At 50.0% G+C, this 24,834-nt stretch overlaps 1 protein-coding gene across 1 annotated transcript in view; it reads right to left on the reverse strand.

Annotated features, from left to right (window-relative positions):
• The window catches only part of LOC120991073 (guanylate-binding protein 4-like), a 74,728-nt gene that overhangs the window by 16,096 nt on the left and 33,798 nt on the right, over positions 1-24,834 (reverse strand). Inside the window, exons 6-8 of the mRNA XM_040419966.1 lie at positions 15,579-15,821; positions 15,215-15,498; positions 14,401-14,613 (exon numbers count right to left, since the gene is read on the reverse strand). Coding sequence (XP_040275900.1) covers positions 14,401-14,613; positions 15,215-15,498; positions 15,579-15,821 — 740 coding nt within the window. The remainder of the gene's footprint in view (positions 1-14,400; positions 14,614-15,214; positions 15,499-15,578; positions 15,822-24,834) is intronic.

Genomic DNA, 24,834 nt, shown 5'->3' on the forward strand with positions numbered 1-24,834 from the left:
TGTCATTCATTTCCATCCGCCGCCCTTGTCATTCATTTCCATTCCCCCCCTTGTCACTCATTTCCATCCCCCCCCCGTCACTCATTTCCATTCCCCCCCCCCTTGTCATTCATTTCCATTCCCCCCCCTTGTCACTCATTTCCATTCTCCCCCCCCCTTGTCACTCATTTCCATTCCCCCCCCTGTCACTAATTTCCATTCCCCCCCCCCCCCGTCACTAATTTCCATTCTCCCCCCCCCCTGTCACTAATTTCCATTCTCCCCCCCCTGTCACTAATTTCCATTCTCCCCCCCCCCGTCACTAATTTCCATTCTCCCCCCCTTGTCACTCATTTCCATCCCCCCCCCTTTGTCACTAATTTCCATTCTCCCCCCCCCTGTCACTAATTTCCATTCTCCCCCCCCTGTCACTCATTTCCATTCCCCCCCCCTTTGTCACTAATTTCCATTCTCCCCCCCCTGTCACTAATTTCCATTCTCCCCCCCCTGTCACTAATTTCCATTCTCCCCCCCCCCTGTCACTAATTTCCATTCTCCCCCCCCCGTCACTAATTTCCATTCTCCCCCCCCCGTCACTAATTTCCATTCTCCCCCCCCCCCCCGTCACTAATTTCCATTCTCCCTTCCCCGTCACTAATTTCCATTCTATTGTCACCTCTAATGTAGCGTGGCCGAGCTCTGTTCGGTCCGCGGTACAGGAGCTTTTGTTTCCTGTACCCGGCCGGACTGACAGGAAGTACACACTAAGTGAGCACTTCCTGTCAGTCCGGCCGGGTACAGGAAACAAATGCTCCTGTACCGCGGACCGAACAGAGCTTGGCCACGCTACATTAACATGAGCACAGAGCAGAGACAGCAGGCAGGAGATTCTTTAGAGGAGCGGCAAGCGCTCAGCCGCTCAGGAGGCCCCTGCCGGCGCCCCCCTTCTGACAGCGCCCCGGGCGGCCGCCCGTCCCGCCCGCCCCTAGAAACGGCCCTGGAGAGCGGTCCCGTAACAGAGAATCTGGCCTTATGTCAGCGCAGAATCTGTCTTCATGTCATAGCAAAGAATCAAGCTTCACGTCACCCACCACTGGAACAGGCCACTGTCACACATTTAGGCCCAGGCACCCAGGCAGAGGAGAGAGGTCGCGTAACAGAGAATCTGGCCTTATGTCAGCACAGAATCTGTCTTCGTGTCATAGCAGAGAATCAGGCTTCACGTCACCCACCACTGGAACAGGCCACTGTCACACATTTAGGCCCCGGCACCCAGACAGAGGAGAGCGGTCCCGTAACAGAGAATCTGGCCTTATGTCAGCACAGAATCTGTCTTCGTGTCATAGCAGAGAATCAGGCTTCACGTCACCCACCACTGGAACAGGCCACTGTCACACATTTAGGCCCAGGCACCCAGGCAGAGGAGAGAGGTCCCGTAACAGAGAATCTGGCCTGATGTCAGCACAGAATCTGTCTTCATGTCATAGCAGAGAATCAGGCTTCACGTCACCCACCACTGGAACAGGCCACTGTCACACATTTAGGCCCAGGCACCCAGGCAGAGGAGAGAGGTCCCGTAACAGAGAATCTGGCCTTATGTCAGCACAGAATCTGTCTTCATGTCATAGCAGAGAATCAGGCTTCACGTCACCCACCACTGGAACAGGCCACTGTCACACATTTAGGCCCAGGCACCCAGGCAGAGGAGAGAGGTCCCGTGGAGAGGTCCCGTAACAGAGAATCTGGCCTTATGTCAGCACAGAATCTGTCTTCATGTCATAGCAGAGAATCAGGCTTCACGTCACCCACCACTGGAACAGGCCACTGTCACACATTTAGGCCCAGGCACCCAGGCAGAGGAGAGAGGTCCCGTAACAGAGAATCTGGCCTTATCTCAGCACAGAATCTGTCTTCATGTCATAGCAGAGAATCAGGCTTCACGTCACCCACCACTGGAACAGGCCACTGTCACACATTTAGGCCCAGGCACCCAGGCAGAGGAGAGAGGTCCCGTAACAGAGAATCTGGTCTGATGTCAGCACAGAATCTGTCTTCATGTCATAGCAGAGAATCAGGCTTCACGTCACCCACCACTGGAACAGGCCACTGTCACACATTTAGGCCCTGGCACCCAGACAGAGGAGAGGTTCATTCAACTTTGGGTTGCCCCGCAATATAATGGTAAAATGAAATTAAAAATAGTATTGAATGAGGAAGTGCCCTGGAGTACAATAATATATTGTTAAGGGGAGGTAGTTAATATCTAATCTGCACAAGGGATGGACAGGTCCTGTGGGATCCATGCCTGGTACATTTTTATGAACGTCAGCTTGTCCACATTGGCTGTAGACAGGCGGCTGCGTTTGTCTGTAATGACGCCCCCTGCCGTGCTGAATACACGTTCAGACAAAACGCTGGCCGCCGGGCAGGCCAGAACCTCCAAGGCATAAAAGGCTAGCTCTGGCCACGTGGACAATTTGGAGACCCAGAAGTTGAATGGGGCCGAACCATCAGTCAGTACGTGGAGGGGTGTGCACAGGTACTGTTCCACAATGTTAGTGAAATGTTGCCTCCTGCTAACACGTTCCGTATCAGGTGGTGGTGCAGTTAGCTGTGGCGTGGTGACAAAACTTTTCCACATCTCTGCCATGCTAACCCTGCCCTCAGAGGAGCTGGCCGTGACACAGCTGCATTGGCGACCTCTTGCTCCTCCTCTGCCTTCGCCTTGGGCTTCCACTGGTTCCCCTGTGACATTTGGGAATGGTCTCAGTAGCGCGTCTACCAACGTGCGCTTGTACTCGCGCATCTTCCTATCACGCTGCAGTGTAGGAAGTAAGGTGGGCACATTGTCTTTGTACCGGGGATCCAGCAGGGTGGCAACCCAGTAGTCCGCACACGTTAAAATGTGGGCAACTCTGCTGTCGTTGCGCAGACACTGCAGCATATAGTCGCTCATGTGTGCCAGGCTGCCCAGAGGTAAGGACAAGTTGTCCTCTGTGGGAGGCGTATCGTCATCGTCCTGTGTTTCCCCCCAGCCACGCACCAGTGATGGGCCCTAGGTGCTTTGGGTGCCACCCCGCTGTGAACATGCTTCATCCTCATCCTCCTCCACCTCCTCCTCATCCTCGTCCTCCTCGTCCTCCAGTAGTGGGCCCTGTCTGGCCACATTTGTACCTGGCCTCTGCTGTTGCAAAAAACCTCCCTCTGAGTCACTTTGAAGAGACTGGCCTGAAAGTGCTAAAAATGACCCCTCTTCCTCCTCCTCCTCGGCCACCTCCTCTTCCATCATCGCCCTAAGTGTTTTCTCAAGGAGACATAGAAGTGGTATTGTAACGCTGATAAGGTGTCATCGCCACTGGCCATGTTGGTGGAGTACTCGAAACAACGCAACAGGGCACACAGGTCTCGCATGGAGGCCCAGTCATTGGTGGTGAAGTGTGTCTGATCCGCAGTGCGACTGACCCGTGCGTGCTGCAGCTGAAACTCCACTATGGCCTGCTGCTGCTCGCACAGTCTGTCCAGCATATGCAAGGTGGAGTTCCACCTGGTGGGCACGTCGCATATGAGGCGGTGAGCGGGAAGGCCAAAGTTACGCTGTAGCGCAGACAGGCGAGCAGCGGCAGGGTGTGAACGCCGGAAGCGCGAACAGACGGCCCGCACTTTATGCAGCAGCTCTGACATGTCGGGGTAGTTGCGAATGAACTTCTGCACCACCAAATTCAGCACATGCGCCAGGCAAGGGATGTGCGTCAAACCGGCTAGTCCCAGAGCTGCAACGAGATTTCGCCCATTATCGCACACCACCAGGCCGGGCTTGAGGCTCACCGGCAGCAACCACTCGTCGGTCTGTTGTTCTATACCCCGCCACAACTCCTGTGCGGTGTGGGGCCTGTCCCCCAAACATATGAGTTTCAGAATGGCCTGCTGACGTTTACCCCGTGCTGTGCTGAAGTTGGTGGTGAAGGTGTGTGGCTGACTGGATGAGCAGGTGGAAGAAGAGGAGGAGGAAGCTGAGTAGGAGGAGGAGGAGACAGGAGGCAAAGAATGTTGCCCTGCGATCCTTGGCGGCGGAAGGACGTGCGCCAAAGAGCTCTCCGCCTGGGGCCCAGCCGCCACTACATTTACCCAGTGTGCAGTTAGGGAGATATAGCGTCCCTGGCCGTGCTTACTGGTTCACGTATCTGTGGTTAGGTGGACCTTGCCACAGATGGCGTTGCGCAGTGCACACTTGATTTTTATCGGACACTTGTTTGTGCAGGGAAGGCACGGCTCTCTTGGAGAAGTAGTGGCGGCTGGGAACAACATACTGTGGGACAGCAAGCGACATGAGCTGTTTGAAGCTGTGTGTGTCCACCAGCCTAAATGACAGCATTTCATAGGGCAGTAGTTTAGAAATGCTGGCATTCAGGGCCAGGGATCGAGGGTGGCTAGGTGGGAATTTACGCTTTCTCTCAAATGTTTTTGAGATGGAGAGCTGAACGCTGCCGTGTGACATGGTTGAGATGCTTGGTGACGCAGGTGGTGGTGTTGGTGGTACATCCCATGTTTGCTGGGCGGCAGGTGCCAACGTTCCTCCAGAGGCAGAGGCCGAGGCGGCGGCAGCAGCAGCAGAAGAGGCCGAGGCGGCGGCAGCAGCAGAAGAGGCCGAGGCGGCAGCAGCAGAAGAGGCAGCAGGGGGAGCCTGAGTGACTTCCTTGTTTTTAAGGTGTTTACTCCACTGCAGTTCATGCTTTGCATGCAGGTGCCTGGTCATGCAGGTTGTGCTAAGGTTCAGAACGTTAATGCCTCGCTTCAGGCTCTGATGGCACAGCGTGCAAACCACTCGGGTCTTGTCGTCAGCACATTGTTTGAAGAAGTGCCATGCCAGGGAACTCCTTGAAGCTGCCTTTGGGGTGCTCGGTCCGAGATGGCGGCGGTCAGTAGCAGGCGGAGTCTCTTGGCGGCGGGTGTTCTGATTTTGCCCACTGCTCCCTCTTTTGCTACGCTGTTGGCTCGGTCTCACCACTGCCTCTTCCTCCGAACTCTGAAAGTCAGTGGCACGACCTTCATTCCATGTGGGGACTAGGACCTCATCGTCCCCTGCATCGTCTTCCACCCAGTCTTGATCCCTGACCTCCTGTTCAGTCTGCACACTGCAGAAAGACACAGCAGTTGGCACCTGTGTTTCGTCATCATCAGAGACGTGCTGAGGTGGTATTCCCATGTCCTCATCATCAGGAAAAATAAGTGGTTGTGCGTTAGTGCATTCTATCTCTTCCACCCCTGGGGAAGGGCTAGGTGGATGCCCTTGGGAAACCCTGGCAGCAGAGTCTTCAAACAGCATAAGAGACTGCTGCATAACTTGAGGCTCAGACAGTTTCCCTGATATGCATGGGGGTGATGTGACAGACTGATGGGCTTGGTTTTCATGCGGCATCTGTGCGCTTTCTGCAGAAGACTGGGTGGGAGATAATGTGAACGTGCTGGATCCACTGTCGGCCACCCAATTGACTAATGCCTGTACCTGCTCAGGCCTTACCATCCTTAGAACGGCATTGGGCCCCACCAAATATCGCTGTAAATTCTGCTGGCTACTGGGACCTGAGGTAGTTGGTTCACTAGGACGTGTGGCTGTGGCAGAACGGCCACGTCCTCTCCCAGCACCAGAGGGTCCACTAACACCACCACGACCATGTCCGCGTCCCTTATTAGATGTTTTCCTCAGTTCCCGTTCACCACAATTTTGAGAATGGCAAATTTGGGAATAGTTTTTCACCCCAGAACAAAAAAAGTGCTTTTACGGTCACTACAAATAACTTGACCAGCTAAAACTGTACAAATTTGGTTGAATAGAAATGTCAGGTCTATTTTTTAGGCGCTGGGTGACAGGCTCAACTTGCCCCTGATGTAGTATATGGCCAAAAAATAACCACACTATTGATGGTTAAATGCACTTGGGTGACACAGGCTCAGCCTGCACCAGATGTAGTATATGGCCAAAAAATAACCAGACTGTTGATGGTTAAATGCACTTGGGTGACACAGGCTCAGCCTGCACCAGATGTAGTATATGGCCAAAAAATAACCACACTATTGATGGTTAAATGCACTTGGGTGACACAGGCTCAGCCTGCACCAGATGTAGTATATGGCCAAAAAATAACCAGACTGTTGATGGTTAAATGCACTTCGGTGACACAGGCTCAGCCTGCAGCTGATGTAGTATATGGCCAAAAAATAACCAGACTGTTGATGGTTAAACGCACTTCGGTGACACAGGCTCAGCCTGCAGCTGATGTAGTATATGGCAAAAAAATAACCAGACTGTTGATGGTTAAATGCACTTCGGTGACAAAGGCTCAGCCTGCAGCTGATGTAGTATATGGCAAAAAAATAACCAGACTGTTGATGGTTAAATGCACTTCGGTGACACAGGCTCAGCCTGCAGCTGATGTAGGATATAGCAAAAAATAACCACACTATTGATGGTTAAATACACTTGGTGATAGCTCGTGCTGGCGCACCACAAGCCACAAAATGGCCGCCGATCACCACAGAAAAAAGTGATCTAAAAACGCTCTGGGCAGCCTCAAAAAAGTGAGCAAGTCGATATTAGCACTTCAATGATCCACAGCTGCAGATCGATCACAGAATGAAGTCTTTTGGAGGAGTTAATCACTGCCTAATCTCGCCCTAACGTCGCAGCAGCAACCTCTCCCTATGCTTGAATCAGCAGAGTGACGTGCGGCGCTACGTGACCCAAGCTTATATAGAGGCTGGGTCACATGCTGCACTGGCCAATCACAGCCATGCCAATAGTAGGCAAGGCTGTGATGGCCTCTTGGGGCAAGTAGTATGACGCTTGTTGATTGGCTGCTTTGCAGCCTTTCAAAAAGCGCCAAGAAAGCGCCGAACACCGAACCCGAACCCGGACTTTTACGAAAATGTTCGGGTTCGGGTCCGTGTCACGGACACCCCAAAATTCGGTGCGAACCCGAACTATACAGTTCGGGTTCGCTCATCCCTATCTATGACCAATCCGCCCCTGTTGGTACATCTGCCAGGATGTCGATGGACGGTCTTTGTTGCGGTCTGCGGCTGCTGGGAGTCTTCCCTAGGGATTCCCAGGTGACAGTGGATATGTATAAAAAAAAGGAGGAAAAACAGGGGATGTGGTTACCAAACACTACCAAAGTACACAAGATGTACAGCAGGTGGAAAGGAACCAGAGGCGCCAAAGATAATGGACAGAAGTATAGAGATGGTGGATAGTGAATGATGCTAGTAAAGAAGGCAGCCTGAGATAGTGTTAGCGATGCTATACACTTAATGGAGAGATGGAGAGATGGGTCAAGGATGGGCCGTGTGTGCCTGAAACGTCCACAAAGGGAGTCTCAAGACAGCCTTATCCCCACCCCAAAAAAGAAAACAATAAACAAAATTCGGCGCCACTCTTAGTAAACAATGATATTAATAATGTTAAAGGCCCACAGGTAAATAATAAATGTCACGTGCATATATTGGCGTATTGAACACACAATGCGCCGACAATGTTTAGGAAGATACCAAAGCACGCATGCTCACAATTATTGTTAGTAATATGGGCTTAGTTGCTAATTGAAAATCACAACTGGATTTATTGAAACATAGATCAAAAAATAGAAATTAAAAATTAGAAATTAAAAAAATCAAGATTGTGTACAATCCTGATGCACTCACTTCACAGGGGGGTGTGCCACCAGGATAAAGCTCAAGACACCTGGAGCAGAAACCCCCCAGCCAAGATCGCCTGTAGTATGTAGAAGATCTGACGTCAGCGCTCCAGTTGTACCAAGTTGGATATATACGGCACACGGAACAGCGATTCTTCGTCAATTTTTTATTTCAATAAATTGGCTCAACGCGTTTCGGGGAGAAGTAGTAGTCCCCTTCATCAGGAGCAGAATATATATCCCAGGTGAGACTAGGTTGGTCCAGGCAGGAGGTTTGAGGGCAGGGATTGCGGGCACCATTGTGGGTTTGTGGGTCTGAGGGTTTGATACAGGAGTTGTTTTCAGGGATGTTGGCCTCCTATCTCGTTATGGTCTGGTGCTGGGGGTTCTCCTGCAGCAGTTTGATCCCCTGCTCTTCCGTCAAGGGTTGTTGGGCAGACAGGGTTGCTCGTGGGGGGCCTGGTGGCTGTGGTGAAGGTTCCAGTGTCAGGAGGCTAGTAGTGGAGGGAAAGCCGCTACTTTGAAGCCTGAGGTTAGGGAAAAGATTTGGAAGAATGACTATGGAGATATTTTCGTTGCTTCCCCTGGAAAAGTTTAATTTGAATAGGGTATAGCCGGAAGACAGTGGGAAGGAAGAGGAGGAGAATCAATGGTATTGTTTGATTCCGTGCACTTTCTTGAATTGGCTCCAGGCGTTTGTGGTGGGGGAGAATTCTCCAGAGCACTGCTCCGCCCTCTTGCCATATGGATGCCATTGGGATCACAAAGACAGTCTATGGATGCATTTGATGATGGTGCCGAAGGGAGGGCCTCAGTCCTTTTGCGGGGCAGCCAGGGGCTTCTCAGCAGCAGGGTCGTCAGCTGGTGGGCAAAAAGTGTGCTGCTGGCAATACAACAAAGAGTACTGTAAGTTACTTTCCGATTGCCGGTACAAGCACAAGTGCTCTGGATGTTGTGGCAGTCACAGCCTGTCCTGTTGTCCTGAAGATAGACAAGGAGTTGTGGGTGGGCCTTAGAACAGGCCCTTTTCCAGAGCCTCCTTTGCCAGGTTTGCGGGTTTCTCTACTGGGTTTAGTGCGGAAAAAGGAACCGAACAAGTTTCGGCTCATTCATCACCTCTCGTATTCCGTGGGGAGTTCATTGAATCATGGTATTGATCAGGACTTATGTTTGGTTTCTTACATGTTGACGTGGTGGTTCAGCGAGCATGGCGTTTGCGCAGGGCGCTCTTTTGGCTAAGATGGATATTGAGATGGCATTTTGTTTGTTGCCGATTCATCTGGATAGTTTCCATTTGCTTGGCTTTCATTGGGACAGTCGGCTTTATGTTGTTGTTTGTCTATGGGCTGTGCAAATTCTAGCCGGGTCCCTGGTGTGCTCGGCATTGCTACACACCATGGAGCAAGTGGCTGCGGTTTTATGGGTGCCACTTGTTCCTTAAAAGACGGAGGGGCTGCTACATTGGTTATGTTTTTGGGGATTGTTACTGACACTGTTAACATGGAGTGTCAGTTGCCTGAGTATAAGGTTACCAATCTGCTTTCGGAGGTTGCTTTGCAACGGAGAGCTAAGAAAGTTCAGCTTTGGCGAGGGAAGTGTTAGGAAAGCTTAACTTTGCCTTTCGCATTCTGCCAATGGAACATGTCTTCTGCAGCTAGCTGGCCATGGTAACGTCAGAGGTGGCGTCTCTGTTCCATTTTTTAAGGCTGTTGGTGGATGTGGGGGCTAGAAATCTGGGAACTCTTTTTGTATAATGGTCGAATGGTCTGGATAGAGGTGGCGATTTCTAGCGCGGATTTTGAGCTTTATACAGATGCGTTAGGGGCTTGAGCTTACGGTGCTTTTTGTCAGGGGCAGTGGATGGCTGGCCCTTGGCCTGAGGAGTGGCGAACAGCGGGTTTCCTAACTTGGCCCTGTTGGAACGGTTTCCAATTGTTCTGGCGAGACTGGTTGAGGAACAAATGTATAAGTTTCTGTTGCAACAATTTAGGGGTAGTGCAGGACATTATTGGACAATCGTCTCTCCTCCGCTGCTGTGCTTGCTCCACCATTTGGTCCTTCGGGGTTTGGTGTTGAATGCTTGTTTTGTAGCTGTTCATGTGCCAGGTATGGACGATTCGGTGGCTGATTCCCTTTCTTGTGTTCAGTGGGGCCATTTTTGCCTGACTGGTGCCAGGAGCGGATGAACAGGGACGACGTTGTCCTTAGTGGCTCTGTAGCGTGGCCTTGGGATATCATGGGATTTGATAACACCATCTGTGAGTAGCAGTACGTGGTCGGCTTATGCTTCAGTGTGGTCTCAGTGCAAGCGGTTAGTGAGTTAGTTGGGGGTTGGGTTCTCTGAATGATATTCAGATGTTTTTAGTTATTTTTGTGGGGTCGTCATTTAACACCGGTGTGTCTTTGTTGGCTGTCTCCAAGAGGGTTTCTGCGGTTGGCATTTGGTTGAATTTACGGGGGTTGGCTTATGTGTCTAAATGTTTTTTACTGGTCCAGACATTGAAGGCATAACGGTGGAGGGACACCCCGTTTCCGTTTCGATGTTATGAGGTGGTATGAGGCTTGTCCGGCAGCTTTTCTCTAGCATTTTACAGAGCATTTAGGGTTTCGGAGTTGGTTGTTAGTAGTCATTCACAGGTTCGGGGTTTGCTTCAGGAAGGTGTGGTCGTTGGTCCAGAAGGTTTGCAGTGTTTAGCGCGGAGGTCGAAGACTGATCTGGAGGGTAAATGGATTAGACATCCTTTGGCTGTCACCGTGGTATGTCCGATTCGGTGTGTGGAAGAGTTTTTGTGCAGCATCGCCCAGTGGAGGCTGTGCCTTTGTTAGTACATCGGGATGGCACTGCTCTGTCTTGCTTTCAGTTTGTGGCAGTGTTTCCTAAGTCTTTGGCGGCAGCAGGTGTTCTGGCTGGGGAGTTTGCTTCTAATTCTTTCTAGTGGAGGCAGCTCGGTGGGGTTAGGGTGATGTGGCAATCATGCGCATTGGATGATGGGAGTCCACATGTTTTCATTCTTATATTCATCTTAATTTGCTGTGATGTTTGTTCGGGGTTGTTGCATTAGGGTGTTTTTAGGAGTAATAGGTGGGATCCTTTTTTGCATGATTTGTGATGCCAATATTTTAGTTTTTTTTCTGTTTTCAGGGTCCTCCTCATGTACTGGGGGTCCTTGTTAGCTGATGTTTGGTGGGAATAGCCGACAATTGGTTTTTGACAACAGTGTTTAACAGGTTCGTTGGATTGGCCTGCGTGGTTCCTTATGGGGTGGGTTGCTGCCTGAGTTTCGGATCTATGCCTCTTGGGATAGGCCCAGGGGCGGACTTGGAACATAGAGTGGCCCTGGAAAAAAAAAACTAAAAGTGGCCCCCTGTTGCTGGCAGAGCCAAATTGATGGAAGGTAGGGCAACAGAAGCAGACGGGGACCAGCAGTACCTTAGTGCAAAATACTGTCCCATCAGAAACATATACCACAGTGCAGCCCCATATATTTCCCCAAAAACTTCTGTGGTGGCCATCAATAGATGCCATTTTCTGTCTTCCTCCTCCAGTTCTAATTAAAATAAAGAGCAGGAGGCTTAAAGGGCTTCTGTCACCCCACTAAAGTATATATATTTTTTTGGGGTACTTATAATCCCTATACTGCGATATATCAATACATAATGTTAATAATCATTTTGGTTCAGTAGATAATGCAAAAAACGGACTTTATCATATGCAAATTACCTGTCTACTAGCAAGTAGGGCGGCTACTTGCTGGTAGCAGCCGCATCCTCCTCTCATAAAGACGCCCCCTCCTCATGTTGATTGACAGGGCCAGCGAACGCGCTCATTCTCTGCTGGCCCTGTCTGCATTCAAAATCTGGCGCCTGCGCCGTACCTGTCTTCAGTCGGCGCAGGCGCACTGAGGGGAGGACGCTCGCTCGGCCGCTCCTTCCTCAGTGCGCCTGGTGTAGATGTGACGTCATTGGCGCAGGCGCATTGAGGATGGAGCGGCCTCCCCTCAGTGCGCCTGCGCCGACTGAAGACAGGTACGGCGCGGGCGCCAGATTTTGAATGCAGACAGGGCCAGCAGAGAACGAGCGCGTTCTCTGGCCCTGTCAATCAACATGAGGAGGGGGCGTCTTTATGAGAGGAGGATGCGGCTGCTACCAGCAAGTAGCCGCCCTACTTGCTAGTAGACAGGTAATTTGCATATGATAAAGTCCGTTTTTTGCATTATCTACTGAACCAAAATGATTATTAACATTATGTATTGATATATCGCAGTATAGGGATTATAAGTACCCCCAAAAAAGAAATGACTTTAGTGGGGTGACAGAAGCCCTTTAAGAAGTTAGATGCAGGCCAAAGCAGTTGAATTCAGGAGGGCACCTGCGGTTGCTGGCCTGGTACATGAGTACCTGATTCTCACAGCTTTAATTACCGCTGAGAGTTCATTATGTACCCGGCCAGCAGCAGATAGGAGGGCTTGGGTGGCCCTCTGGGCATCGGCCCATCGGGAAATCTCCCTGTAAGGTCTATGGCCAATCCGCCCCTGGATAGGCCCCCTGATATCTTGTTGATCCACATAGGTGGGAATGATATAGAGGTCCTTCAATCAGGGGATGTCATAAGGGATGTTAAGTTGGACTTTTTGCACTTATGGGTGGACTTTCCGGCTTTGTTACTTATCTGGTCCGATGTGGTGGCTCGGGGGTCATGTCGGTTCTCCAGTTCTGTTGATTGTCTTAATAAGGTTCAGGCAAAGTTGAACAAGGGGATAGGGTGTTTTGTGTGGCGCCATGGGGGGGTTTGTGATACATCACAGGGAGCTGGAAGTGGCTCCAGCTCAATTCTTGTGGGTGGACGGCGAGCACCTTAATGATGTGGGTATGGATTTGTGGTCCTTGGAGCTTCAGGGAGGTTTAGAGATAGCCCTGAGGGTATGGCAGGACGAACATAGGTGAGGTGTCACCGATGTTCGTTTGTTGAAATGGGGGATCCCGGAAGGCAAAACTATTTGGAATAGGTGAGGATTAGGGACATGAGGTTTGATAAGTTGAAGGCTGGGGCTCTTGTTTGGACTGCACGGGTATGTATTTGATGATTTGGTGCCCTTGGGTCAGTAAGTGCGGCCAAGGGTAAGGTTTGGAATACAAGTGGAGGTTGCGAGTGGAGACTGCAATATTTGGTTGGAATCCCTTCTAGGATCCTTCCCCACTATTGTGGGTTATAACATTTGGAAGGTTTGGCGATGTTTGATTGGAATGTTACGGCTCTATCTCTATTATATATAAAAAGGAGTTTCTGTCTGTCTGTCTGTTCTTTATGCGCGACCAAACGACTGGACCGATCTTCACCAAATTTGGCTCACAGGTAAATGAGGTGTCCGAGAAGGTTTTAGACCGGGTCTCAGCTCTCTCGGACGTACCGTTCCTGAGATATTCTCAAAAAATGACCTGCATTAGCCAATAGAAGCCTGCAAGTCTTTCACTCATATCCCAACTGCCATTTACACGGTCACATGACCCTTATCAGCCAATAGAAGCTCGCAGGCCCTTAGTCTCCACATACACACAGTTTTATTCCAGGTTTCCATAACAACCCAGTAATTTTTCTACACTGCTGTAGGTCAGCTTTAGGCTAGGGATACACAACGACAATAAGTCGCATGACACATAGGACACAACTACACTGCTACATGCATCCATCCTGCCATAGCCGATCATTATAAAAACTAGTGTACGACATTGGTACGACAAAATGTCGTGCAACGCATGTCATCATGTAGCCCTACCCTTAAAGGAGAAGGGCGCTGTGGAGGTCACTGTTAAGGGGGCAGGAGCCACTATTAAACGGGCAGCTGCTGTGGAAGTCATTGTTAAGGGGGCAGGGGCCACTATTGAAGGGAAGGGCAATATGGTGGTCACTGTTAAAGGGCTTTCACTGTGGATGTTACTGTTAAGGGAACAGGCCGCAGTGGAGGTCAGTGTTAAAGGGGCAAGCACTGTGGAGGTCACTGTTAAGAAGGCAGGGGCCACTATTAAAGGGGCAGCTGCTGTGGAGGTCACTGTTAAGTCAGCAGGGTACTGTGAGGTCACTTTAAGGGATCTGGGTACTGTGGAGGTCACAGATAAGGGGACGATCCCTTATGGTGGTCAGTGTTAAGGGGCAGGGTGCTGTATAGGTCACTGTTAAGGTGGTGGGCCCCTGAGGAGGTCAATGTTAAGGGAGTGGGGTGCTGGGAAACTCACTATTAAAGGGGCAGGCTGCTGTGAAGGTCAAAGTTAAGGGGATGGGCTAATGTGGAGGTCCCATTTTAAGAAGGCGGGGCACTGTGGGGGGGTCAATGTTAAGGGGTGAGGGGCTGTGGAGTTCATTGTTAAGGGGGCGGGGTGCTGTAGAGGTCACTGTTATGGGGATACTGATGATATCTTTTAACGACACACACAAACATTAAATGAAATATACCTGTGCAAAGCCGCGTCCTTCTGCTAGTATAATATATATACAAGTTGTTGCCATTTAATATATTTCATAATGGTTTACTTTGTTAATAAACTTGGCTGCTACGGCCTTACACCAAAGAAAGAGTCTGTGTGTTTTGTATGGCTGGGGGGTGTAGGGCATCAGCCGGATGGAATCTTCCCCCTAATAAGTCATGCCCAGAGTGACAGAAGTGGGATATTGTCATGTAAATGCGCCCCCTATAGGACATATTAAAGATTACAAAGGTAGTTAGGAGCAGCTTACCTTTACCCCCTTGCCTTTGACCTTTAGATACTCCGTCTCCAGAGATCTCTTCTCCTCAGTGAACATCTTATATCCCCCGAGCACAGAGAACCTTCCTTCCTTGATTCCTTTCTCCAGCCCCGCGCTCAGCTCCTGCAGTATAGCTCTGCACCTCCTCTCAGACGCCTCTTCATTTCTCTGCAGATACTCTGCCTTTCTATTACCCAACGCTTCCTACAAGAGAATAACATTCAGAAATGCTTCCCATAGCAAATTCAGGTCATTCCTTGGAACATTCCAAGTCTTTTCTGTCATTTACCTTCACAGCCATTAGATCTATGGGGACGTTTTTATGCCATGGCATAGCTAAAGACCGACACCCCCCCCCCCCCCCCCCCAATAATTAATTCTAAATGTATCAAACTTGTTACAGATTTCACAAAAATTGTAATTCCAAACTAATCTGAAATTTTGACGATTTGACATGGGCAAATTGGGCAAATGCTGCCCCTCATTTGACATTTCAAGTTAAGAACACAAGTGTGGGAAACTGGGCAGGGGAGATGCAGACATAGGCGAGTTTATGGACAGCATAGGGATTGTGAAGTAGATTTAGTTAGGTGGATTAAATGAAACAATTGAAAGTCAGGTTTTATCATTAGGGACAGGATGGGTCAGTCCGTGTACAGTGTCTGTTACAGGAGCTGTCCATATACAGACTGTTCTCCACTGCACATGAGCTCTTACAGACAGTACTCTTGTTATGTGCAGAAGACAGACTTTTTCTTTCCAAAAACTTCTTGCAATAAGGATATTTTTCTTCCACCTCACTTACTATCAGCTTGGCCTGGTATTCTTGATCTGTATCATTGAAGGAGAGTTTCATAAAGACTTTCACCGCTTCAGAGTGACATTCCTTGTCCAGGTTCAGAAACTCCTCTTGTGTCTCAGTTGGAAATCTGCCGACATGGAGAGCCATCATCTCGTCATACTTAGATAAAGCGTCTTCTACGGCTCGAGAATTCTCAATCTTCGCCAAAGCAATAACTGCATTCTCCATAGAAGGAATAGAACCGCTGCGGATCGCCTCTACATAGGAGACTGCGACGTCCCCAAGACCTAATGATATAGAAGTGTGAGAATAAGACCATCTGCAGAAGATGATGGACAGAAAGTCACACAATAGAGCAAGGACCTACCTCTCCCGGTTATCGTGTACCCGCCTGATAGGGCTTTAACTGGACTCTCCTCATAAATGTACTCACAGAACTTCTTCGTCTGTTGTATAAAGGCAGGGTCCAGCTGAGAGTCCTGCACTTTATCCATGTTCTGGAGATCCAGCTTAGATGCTGGACGATCAAACACAAAACATTTGTGTGAATGGAAGTAATGGTGGATACATTCCCGGGGTAGGTTGTAATTCCGCACTGCGACACTCATTCCTGGAAATAGATTATAGAGATGGATACTTATCAGGGTTGCAGACACTTCATCATCAGGTTCCTTGGCAGGATTTGGTGAAACAAGTCAATGGCCAAGGGATCCTCATCACTATAATGACTCCTACCTACTGTAGGCCTCACAGATTCTGCTTGTCCTTGAGAAATCATATTTAGAGGACATTGCTCTACTCTTGGAACAAGGCTACATCACAGAAGAAGAGTATTATCTTCATTTTTAAAATGACCCCCCCCCCCCCCCATGGCTTACAGTTACTGTAAAAAAAGGCAATAAAAGACAAACAAAGGGCATTTAAAAAATACAAATCTGAGGGGACACCTGGAGCGTTTGAAGTTTACAAAAGGCTTAATAAAATCTGTAAAAGGGAGATAAAATTAGCAAAAATACAAAATGAACAGCAGGTGGCAAAAGAGAGCAAAACAAATCCCAAAAAATTCTTTAAATATATAAATGCTAAAAAACCAAGGTCTGAGCAGGTAGGTCCCCTAAATAATTGTAAAGGTTTGGGGGGGTAGTCACTGAAGATAAGGAAAAGGCAGAGTTACTAAATGTTTTTTTTTAGCTCTGTATATACAAAAGAGAAAGGAGCTGATATCTGTGGTGCTGAGGCTGTTAGTACATCCAGTGATATACTCAATTGGCTAACTGTAGATATAGTCCAAGATAAGTTAAATAAGGTAAATGTGAACAAGGCTCTGGGTCCAGATGGATTACACCCAAGAGTGCTTAAAGAGCTCAGTTCAGTCATTGTTGTGCCCTTGTTTATAATTTTTAAAGATTCTCTAGGTACTGGTACAGGGCCAAGTGATTGGCGCAAGGCAAATGTGGTGCCCATATTCAAAAAAGGATCTAGGTCCTCCACAGGTAATTATAGACCAGTTAGTTTAGCTTCTGTTGTGGGGAAAATGTATGAAGGACTCTTAAGGGACTTAATACAGGAGTATGTGACTGTAAATAATATCATAAGTGATAAACAACATGGGTTTACCAAGGACAGACGTTGTCAGACTAACCTGATGTGTTTTTATGAGGAGGTGAGTAAAAGCCTGGACAGAGGGGCGGCTGTGGATGTAGTGAGGTAAGTAGAAGCCTGGACAGAGGAGCGTCTGTGGATACAGTGAGGTGAGTAGAAGCCTGGACAGAGGAGCGTCTGTGGATGTAGTGAGGTAAGTAGAAGCCTGGACAGAGGGGCATCTGTGGATGTAGTGAGGTAAATAGTAGTCTGGACAGAGGGGCGGCTGTGGGTATAGTGAGGTGAGTAGAAGCCTGGACAGAGGGGCGGCTGTGGATGTAGTGAGGCAAGTAGTAGTCTGGACAGAGGGGCGGCTGTGGGTGTAGTGAGGCGAGTAGAAGCCTGGACAGAGGGGCGACTGTGAATGTAGTGAGGTAAGTAGTAGTGTGGACAGAGGGGCAGCTGTGGATGTAGTGACGTAAGTTGAAGCCTGGACAGAGGGGCGCCTGTGGATGTAGTGAGGTAAGTAGAAGCCTGGACAGAGGGGCGCCTGTGGATGTAGTGAGGTAAGTAGAAGCCTGGACAGAGGGGCGGCTGTGGATATAGTGAGGTAAGCAGAAACCTGGAGAGAGGGGGGCGGCTGTGGATGTAGTGAGGTAAGTAGAAACATGGACAGAGGGGCGCCTGTGGATGTAGTGAGGTAAGTAGAAGCCTGGACAGAGGGGCGCCTGTGGATGTAGTGAGGTAAGTAGAAGCCTGGACAGAGGGGCGGCTATGGATATAGTGAGGTAAGCAGAAACCTGGACAGAGCGGCAGCTTGGATGTAATGAGGTGAGAAGAAGCATGGACAGAGTGGCGGCTGTGGTTGTAGTGAGGTAAGTAGAAGCATGGACAGAGGGGCGGCTGTGGATGTAATGAAGCGAGTAGAAGCCTGGACAGAGGGGCGACTGTGGATGTAATGAGGTGAGTAGAAGCCTGGACAGAGGGGCGGCTGTGGATGTAATGAGGTGAGTAGTAGCCTGGACAGAGGGGCGGCTGTGGATGTAGTGAGGTAAGCAGAAGCCTGGACAGAGGGGCGCCTGTGGACGTAGTGAGATAAGTAGAAGCCTGGACAGAGGGGCGCCTGTGGATGTAGTGAGGTAAGTAGAAGCCTGGACAGAGGGGCGGCTGTGGATATAGTGAGGTAAGCAGAAATCTGGACAGAGCGGCGGCTTGGATGTAATGAGGTGAGAAGAAGCATGGACAGAGTGGCGGCTGTGGTTGTAGTGAGGTAAGCAGAAGCCTGGACAGAGCGGCGCCTGTGGACGTAGTGAGGTAAGTAGAAGCATGGACAGAGGGGTGGCTGTGGATGTAATGAGGTGAGTAGAAGCCTGGACAGAGGGGCGGCTGTGGATGTAATGAGGTGAGTAGTAGCCTGGACAGAGGGGCGGCTGTGGATGTAATGAGGTGAGTAGTAGCCTGAACAGAGGGGCGGCTTGGATGTAATGAGTTGAGAAGAAGCATGGACAGAGTGGCGGCTGTGGTTGTAGTGAGGTAAGTAGAAGCATGGACAGAGGGGCGGCTGTGGATGTAATGAGGTGAGTAGTAGCCTGGAAAGAGGGGCTGCTGTGGATGTAATGAGGTGAGTAGTAGCCTGGACAGAGGGGCGGCTGTGGATGTAGTGAGGTAAGTAGAAGCCTGGACAGAGGGGCTGCTGTGGATGTAATGAGTTCAGTAGAAGCATGGACAGAGGGGCGGCTGTGGATGTAATGAGGTGAGTAGATGCCTGGACAGAGGGGCGGCTGTGGATGTAATGAGGTGAGTAGTAGCCTGGACAGAGGGGCGGCTGTGGATGTAATGAGGTGAGTAGTAGCCTGAACAGAGGGGCGGCTGTGGATGTAGTGAGGTAAGCAGAAGCCTGGACAGAGGGGCGCCTGTGGACGTAGTGAGGTAAGTAGAAGCCTGGACAGAGGGGCGCCTGTGGATGTAGTGAGGTAAGTAGAAGCCTGGACAGAGGGGCGGCTGTGGATATAGTGAGGTAAGCAGAAACCTGGACAGAGCGGCGGCTTGGATGTAATGAGGTGAGAAGAAGCATGGACAGAGTGGCGGCTGTGGTTGTAGTGAGGTAAGTAGAAGCATGAACAGAGGGGCGGCTGTGGATGTAATGAGGTGAGTAGTAGCCTGGACAGAGGGGCGGCTGTGGATGTAGTGAGGTAAGTAGTAGCCTGGACAGAGGGGCGGCTGTAGATGTAGTGATGTAAGCAGAAGCATGGACAGAGGGGCGGCTGTGGATGTAGTGAGGTAAGCAGAAGCATGGACAGAGGGGCGGCTGTGGATGTAGTGAGGTAATCAGAAGCCTAGACAGAGGGGCGGCTGTGGTTGTAGTGAGGTAAGTAGAAGCATGGACAGAGGGGCGGCTGTGGATGTAATGAGGTGAGTAGTAGCCTGGAAAGAGGGGCGGCTGTGGATGTAATGAGGTGAGTAGTAGCCTGGACAGAGAGGCGGCTGTGGATGTAGTGAGGTAAGTAGAAGCCTGGACAGAGGGGCTGCTGTGGATGTAATGAGTTCAGTAGAAGCCTGGACAGAGGGGCGGCTGTGGATGTAATGAGGTGAGCAGTAGCCTGGACAGAGGGGCGGCTGTGGATGTAGTGAGGTAAGTAGTAGCCTGGACAGAGGGGCGGCTGTGGATGTAGTGATGTAAGCAGAAGCATGGACAGAGGGGCAGCTGTGGATGTAGTGAGGTAAGCAGAAGCCTGGACAGAGGAACGGCTGTGGATGTAATGAGGTAAGTAGTAGCCTGGACAGAAGGGTGGCTGTGGATGTAATGAGGTGAGTAGTAGCCTGGACAGAAGGGCTGCTGTGGATGTAATGAGTTCAGTAGAAGCCTGGACAGAGGAACGGCTGTGGATGTAATGAGGTAAGTAGTAGCCTGGACAGAGGGGCGGCTGTGGATGTAGTGAGGTAAATAGAAGCCTGGACAGAGGAACGGCTGTGGATGTAATGAGGTAAGTAGTAGCCTGGACAGAGGGGCGGCTGTGGATGTAGTGAGGTAAATAGAAGCCTGGACAGAGGAACGGCTGTGGAAGTAATGAGGTGAGTAGCATCCTGGACAGAGGGGCGGCTGTGGATGTAGTGAGGTAAATAGAAGCCTGAACAGAGGGGCGGCTGTGGATGTAGTGAGGTCAGTAGTAGCCTGGACAGAGGGGCAGCTGTGGATGTAATGAGTTCAGTAGAAGCCTGGACAGAGGGGCGACTGTGGATGTAGTGAGGTGAGTAGAAGCCTGGACAGAGGGGCGGCTGTGGATGTAGTGATATGAGTAGAAGCCTGGACAGAGGGGCGGCTGTGGATGTAGTGAGGTGAGTAGAAGCCTGGACAGAGGGGCGGCTGTGGATGTATTCAGGTGAGTAGAAGCCTGGACAGAGGGGCGGCTGTGGATGTAGTAAGGTGAGTAGAAGCCTGGACAGAGGGGCGGCTGTGGATGTAGTGTTTCTGGATTTTGCATAGGATTTTGATACTGTCCCTCATAGACGTTTAATAGGTTAAGTAAGGTCTATATGCTTGGAAAGTGTAGTTTGTAATTGGATTGAAAACTGGCTGAAGGACCGTGTCCAGAGAGTTGTGGTCAATGATTCCTATTCAGAATGGTCCTGGGTTATAAGTGGTGACCCCAAGGTTCAGTGCTGGGTCCTCCATTTCATTTATTTATTAATGATATCAAGGACGGGATTAGTAGTACCATTTCTATTTTTGCAGATGACACCGAGCTGTGTAGTACTGTGCAGTCTATGGAAGATATCCACAAACTACAAGCTGACGAACACTCTGAGTGATTGGGCATCAATTGGGCAAATGAGGTTCAATGTGGATAAATGTAAAGTTCTGCATCTTGGTAGTAATAATCTCCGTGCTTAATATGTCCTAGGTGATGTAACACTGGGAGAGTGACTTATAGAGAAGGATTTGGGTGTCCTTGTGGATGGTAGTTCGAATAACAGCATACAATGTCAATCAGCTTCTTCTAAGGCCACCAGGATATTGTCATGCATTAAAGGAGGCATGGACTCGCGGGGCAGGGATGTAATATTACCACTTTACAAAGCGTTGGTGCAGCCTCATCTGGAATATGTAGTTCAGTTCTGGGCACCAGTCCATAGAAAGGACGCCCTGGAGCTGGAGAAAGTACAGAGGAGAGCGACTAAACTGATAAGGGGCCTGGAGGGTCTTAGTTATGAAGAAAGATTAACAGAATAGAATTTATTTAGTCTTGAGAAGAGACGTCTAAGGGGGACATGATTAACCCCTTAAGGACCTAGGACGTACCGGTACACCCTATTTCCCGAGTCCTTAAGGACCCAGGACGTACCGGTACGTCCTGACTTAAAATCGGAATTCCGGCGCCGCAGGGGTTAATCGGAACGGGATTTCGGCTGAAATCATTCAGCCGGCATCCCGTAACAATGCAGGGGGGGGGTCATTTGACCCCCCCGTATCGGCGATAGCAGAAAACCGCAGGTCAATTCAGACCTGCGGTTTTCTGCGTTTCCGGTCCATTCGGGGGTCCTGTGACCCGATGAACCGGAAAAACACTGCGATCAGTGGCGTAATTATACACCACCTATCGCAGTCCGAGGATTTGAAGAGGCGGTGCTGGCTCTGGTGCTGAATGCCGCTGTCCAGGGTGCTGATTGGTGCAGGGGAGAGAGGCGCGAGATTCAAACTTCCTGCGCTCCTCTCTCCCCTCCTCTTCCTGTCCAGCACCCTGACCGTGCAGCATCGTCTAGCACCAGCTCCTGTGTCCCCCTAATCGTTATCCATCACCCTCCTGCACCCATCGCCACCCAGGTAGGTTAGGGTCAGTGAGGGAAAGGTACCGTTAGGCAGGGAAAGAAGGGAAAAGTAAGTTAGGAAAAAAAAAAAGAAAAAGTACTTTTATTCCAAACTTCCATCTATCCATCTAACCCTAACCCAGACCCCCCCCCCCCCCCCCCCCCCCCCCCCCCCCCCACCCCCCCCCCCCCCCCCCCCCCCTCACCACCACTTTTTTTTTTCTGCGCGCGCTGACTGGCCGGCACTTTTTAGCGTCCGTCCACTATTAGCGCATCGCCCGCCCCACCACCCCACCGACCGCTGATCAGCGTTGTACCGCTGATCAGCAAGTTTTAACTTTTTTTTTCCCTAACACTTGCCCATTTTTTTGCCTGGACTTTTTAGTACGCGAACACCCGTTGCCCACACACACACGCACATATAATAAAGTTTGCCACACACGCACACCTACACGCACACACACCCATGGCCCGCCGGATGTTCTCGGCCGAGGAGGCATACGCCCAGATTGCCTCCGACTCTGAGAGCCCCAGTGAGGATGAGGATGACCCCACATTCCTTTTATCATCCGCATCCTCCTCATCATCATCTGATGACGATGAGCCACCAAGGCGGCGGAGACGCCGCCAGGCGGAGCCAGGGGCCCCACATGCTAGGGATCCTGTGGCCCACCCTAGTACGAGCCGCCCTGGGGTTCGTACTGGTTTCCCGGCCCACCAAATAAGTCCACCGGAGCCCCCTGCCGATGAACTTAGCTGGTGTCCCCCAGTGGACTTTGAGCCTGAGATTCCGGATTTTGCTGGCAATCCTGGAATCCAGATTCCCACAGTGGGGTTTACTGAAATAGACTATTTTAGTTTTTTTTTCAGTAACCCACTGGTGAATTTGATGGTGGAGCAGACGAATCTGTACGCCCAACAGTTCGTCGCTCAAAACCCAGGCTCAGTTTTGGCTAGACCCGGTGGCTGGACGCCGGTCAGTGCAGCCGAAATGAGGACATTTTGGGGCCTCGTGCTGCATATGGGTCTAGTCCAAAAACCCAGTGTCAGGCAATACTGGAGTGGGGACGTCCTATACCAGACCCCACTGTACAGTATGGTCATGATACGTCACCGGTTTGAGGCCATCCGGAAATGTCTGCATTATTCCGATAATGCAGAATGTCCCCCCCGAAGTGATCCTGCCTATGACCGGCTGTATAAGATACGGCCGGTCATCGATCACTTTGGGGCCACATTTCAGCAGGCCTACGTACCTGGAAGAGAGGTCGCGGTTGATGAGTCTCTCGTTGCGTTCAAGGGGAGACTCAGTTTCCGCCAATATATTCCCACAAAGCGGGCGAGGTATGGCGTGAAGATATACAAAATTTGTGAGAGTGCCTCAGGGTACACTTACAAATTTCGTGTGTACGAGGGGCGAGATTCCCGTATTGAACCCCCAGAATGTCCCCCCACTCTGGGTGTTAGCGGGAAACTCGTGTGGGACCTTATGTACCCACTGCTGGATAATGGTTACCACTTGTACGTGGATAACTTTTATACCAGCATTCCCTTGTTCAGGTCCCTTGCCGCCAGATCCACGTTCGCTTGTGGGACCGTGCGGAAAAATCAACGCGGCCTCCCTGCCTACCCCCTCCAGGTACCTATCCCCAGGGGTGAGACCCGTGCACTTACCAGTGGAAACCTGTTGCTGGTCAGGTATAAGGACAAGAGGGATGTCCTTATGCTGTCCACAATCCACGGTAACAGCACCACCCCAGTCCCTGTGCGAGGTACCGCGGCAACGGTCCTCAAGCCCGATTGTATCGTCGACTACAATCGGTATATGGGAGGAGTTGATCTCTCTGATTAAGTCCTCACGCCATATAACGCCATGCGCAAAACCCGGGCATGGTACAAAAAAGTTGCTGTCTACTTGGTACAGGTTGCCATGTACAACTCTTTTGTACTATCCCGAAGCGCTGGCAGCACAGGGACATTCCTCCAGTTCTATGAGGCAGTCCTCAAGGACCTGATCTTTTCGGACCGGGAAAGAGCAGGCCGGAGTACCTCGGGAATTGGAGGCGCCCGGATCGTCCCTGGCCAACACTTTCCAGGTGTGGTCCCCCATACTGGAAAAAAGGGACGAACCCAAAAAAAGTGCAGTGTGTCACAAGAGGGGGATACGGAAGGACACCACTACTCAATGTGACACGTGCCCCGATCATCCGGGCCTCTGCGTTATCGATTGCTTCAGGGAGTATCACACTTCCATGGAGTACTAAATTTTTATAATCCCCAACAGTCCACTAGTGAACATAAAACACTATGGCTCTCAGACTTTGGAGACACGGAAACAATTTTTCTTTCCCCAAAAAATATTAGTTTTAGTGCAGGCATCCTCAAACTGCGGCCCTCCAGATGTTGTAAAACTATAACTCCCAGCATGCCCAGACAACCTACAGCCATCAGCAGGGCATGGTGGGAATTGTAGTTTTACAACATCTGGAGGGCCGCAGTTTTAGGATGCCTGCTTAGTGTCTCCAAAGACTGAGAGCCATACATATTGGGCATCGTCGCGTGCGTAAAAGTCGTCGCTATAAAAATAACTTTTGACCAAACGCCTCGGATGAACGGTGTTAAAAATATAAAATAAAAACTGTGCCAAAACACCCATTTTTGGGCAAAATTTCAATTTGAATCCATTTTGCCGGTAATAAAGCAAGGGTTAACAGCCAAACAAAACTAAATATTTATTGCCCCAATTCTGTAGTTTGCAGAAACACCCCATATGTGGTCGTAAATGGTTATATAGCCACACGGCAGGGCATAGAACGAAGGGAACTCCATATGGTTTCTGGAAGGCAGATTTTGATGGACAGTTTTATTTTTGACACCATGTCCCATTAGAAGCCCCCCCTGATGTAGCCTAGACTAGAAACTCCAAAAAAGTGACCCCATCTAAGAAACTACACCCCTCAAGGTATTCAAAAGTTACTTTACAAACTATGTTAACCCTTTAGGTGTTCCACAAAACCAAATAGTGAATGTAGAAACAATTTTAGAATTTAATTTTTTTGTTACATTGCCTCAAAAAAAGAGTAATATAGAGCAACCAAAAATCAAATTTACCCCAAAAATAGTCCCAAAACAACAACCACCTTATCCCGTAGTTTCCTAGATGGGGTCACTTTTATGGAGTTTCTACTCTAGGGGTGCATCAGGGGGCTCGAAAGGGTACATGGTGTAAATAAACC

Source organism: Bufo bufo, chromosome 1, assembly GCF_905171765.1.
Source record: "Bufo bufo chromosome 1, aBufBuf1.1, whole genome shotgun sequence".
In the NCBI taxonomy this organism is placed as follows: Eukaryota; Metazoa; Chordata; class Amphibia; order Anura; family Bufonidae; genus Bufo; species Bufo bufo.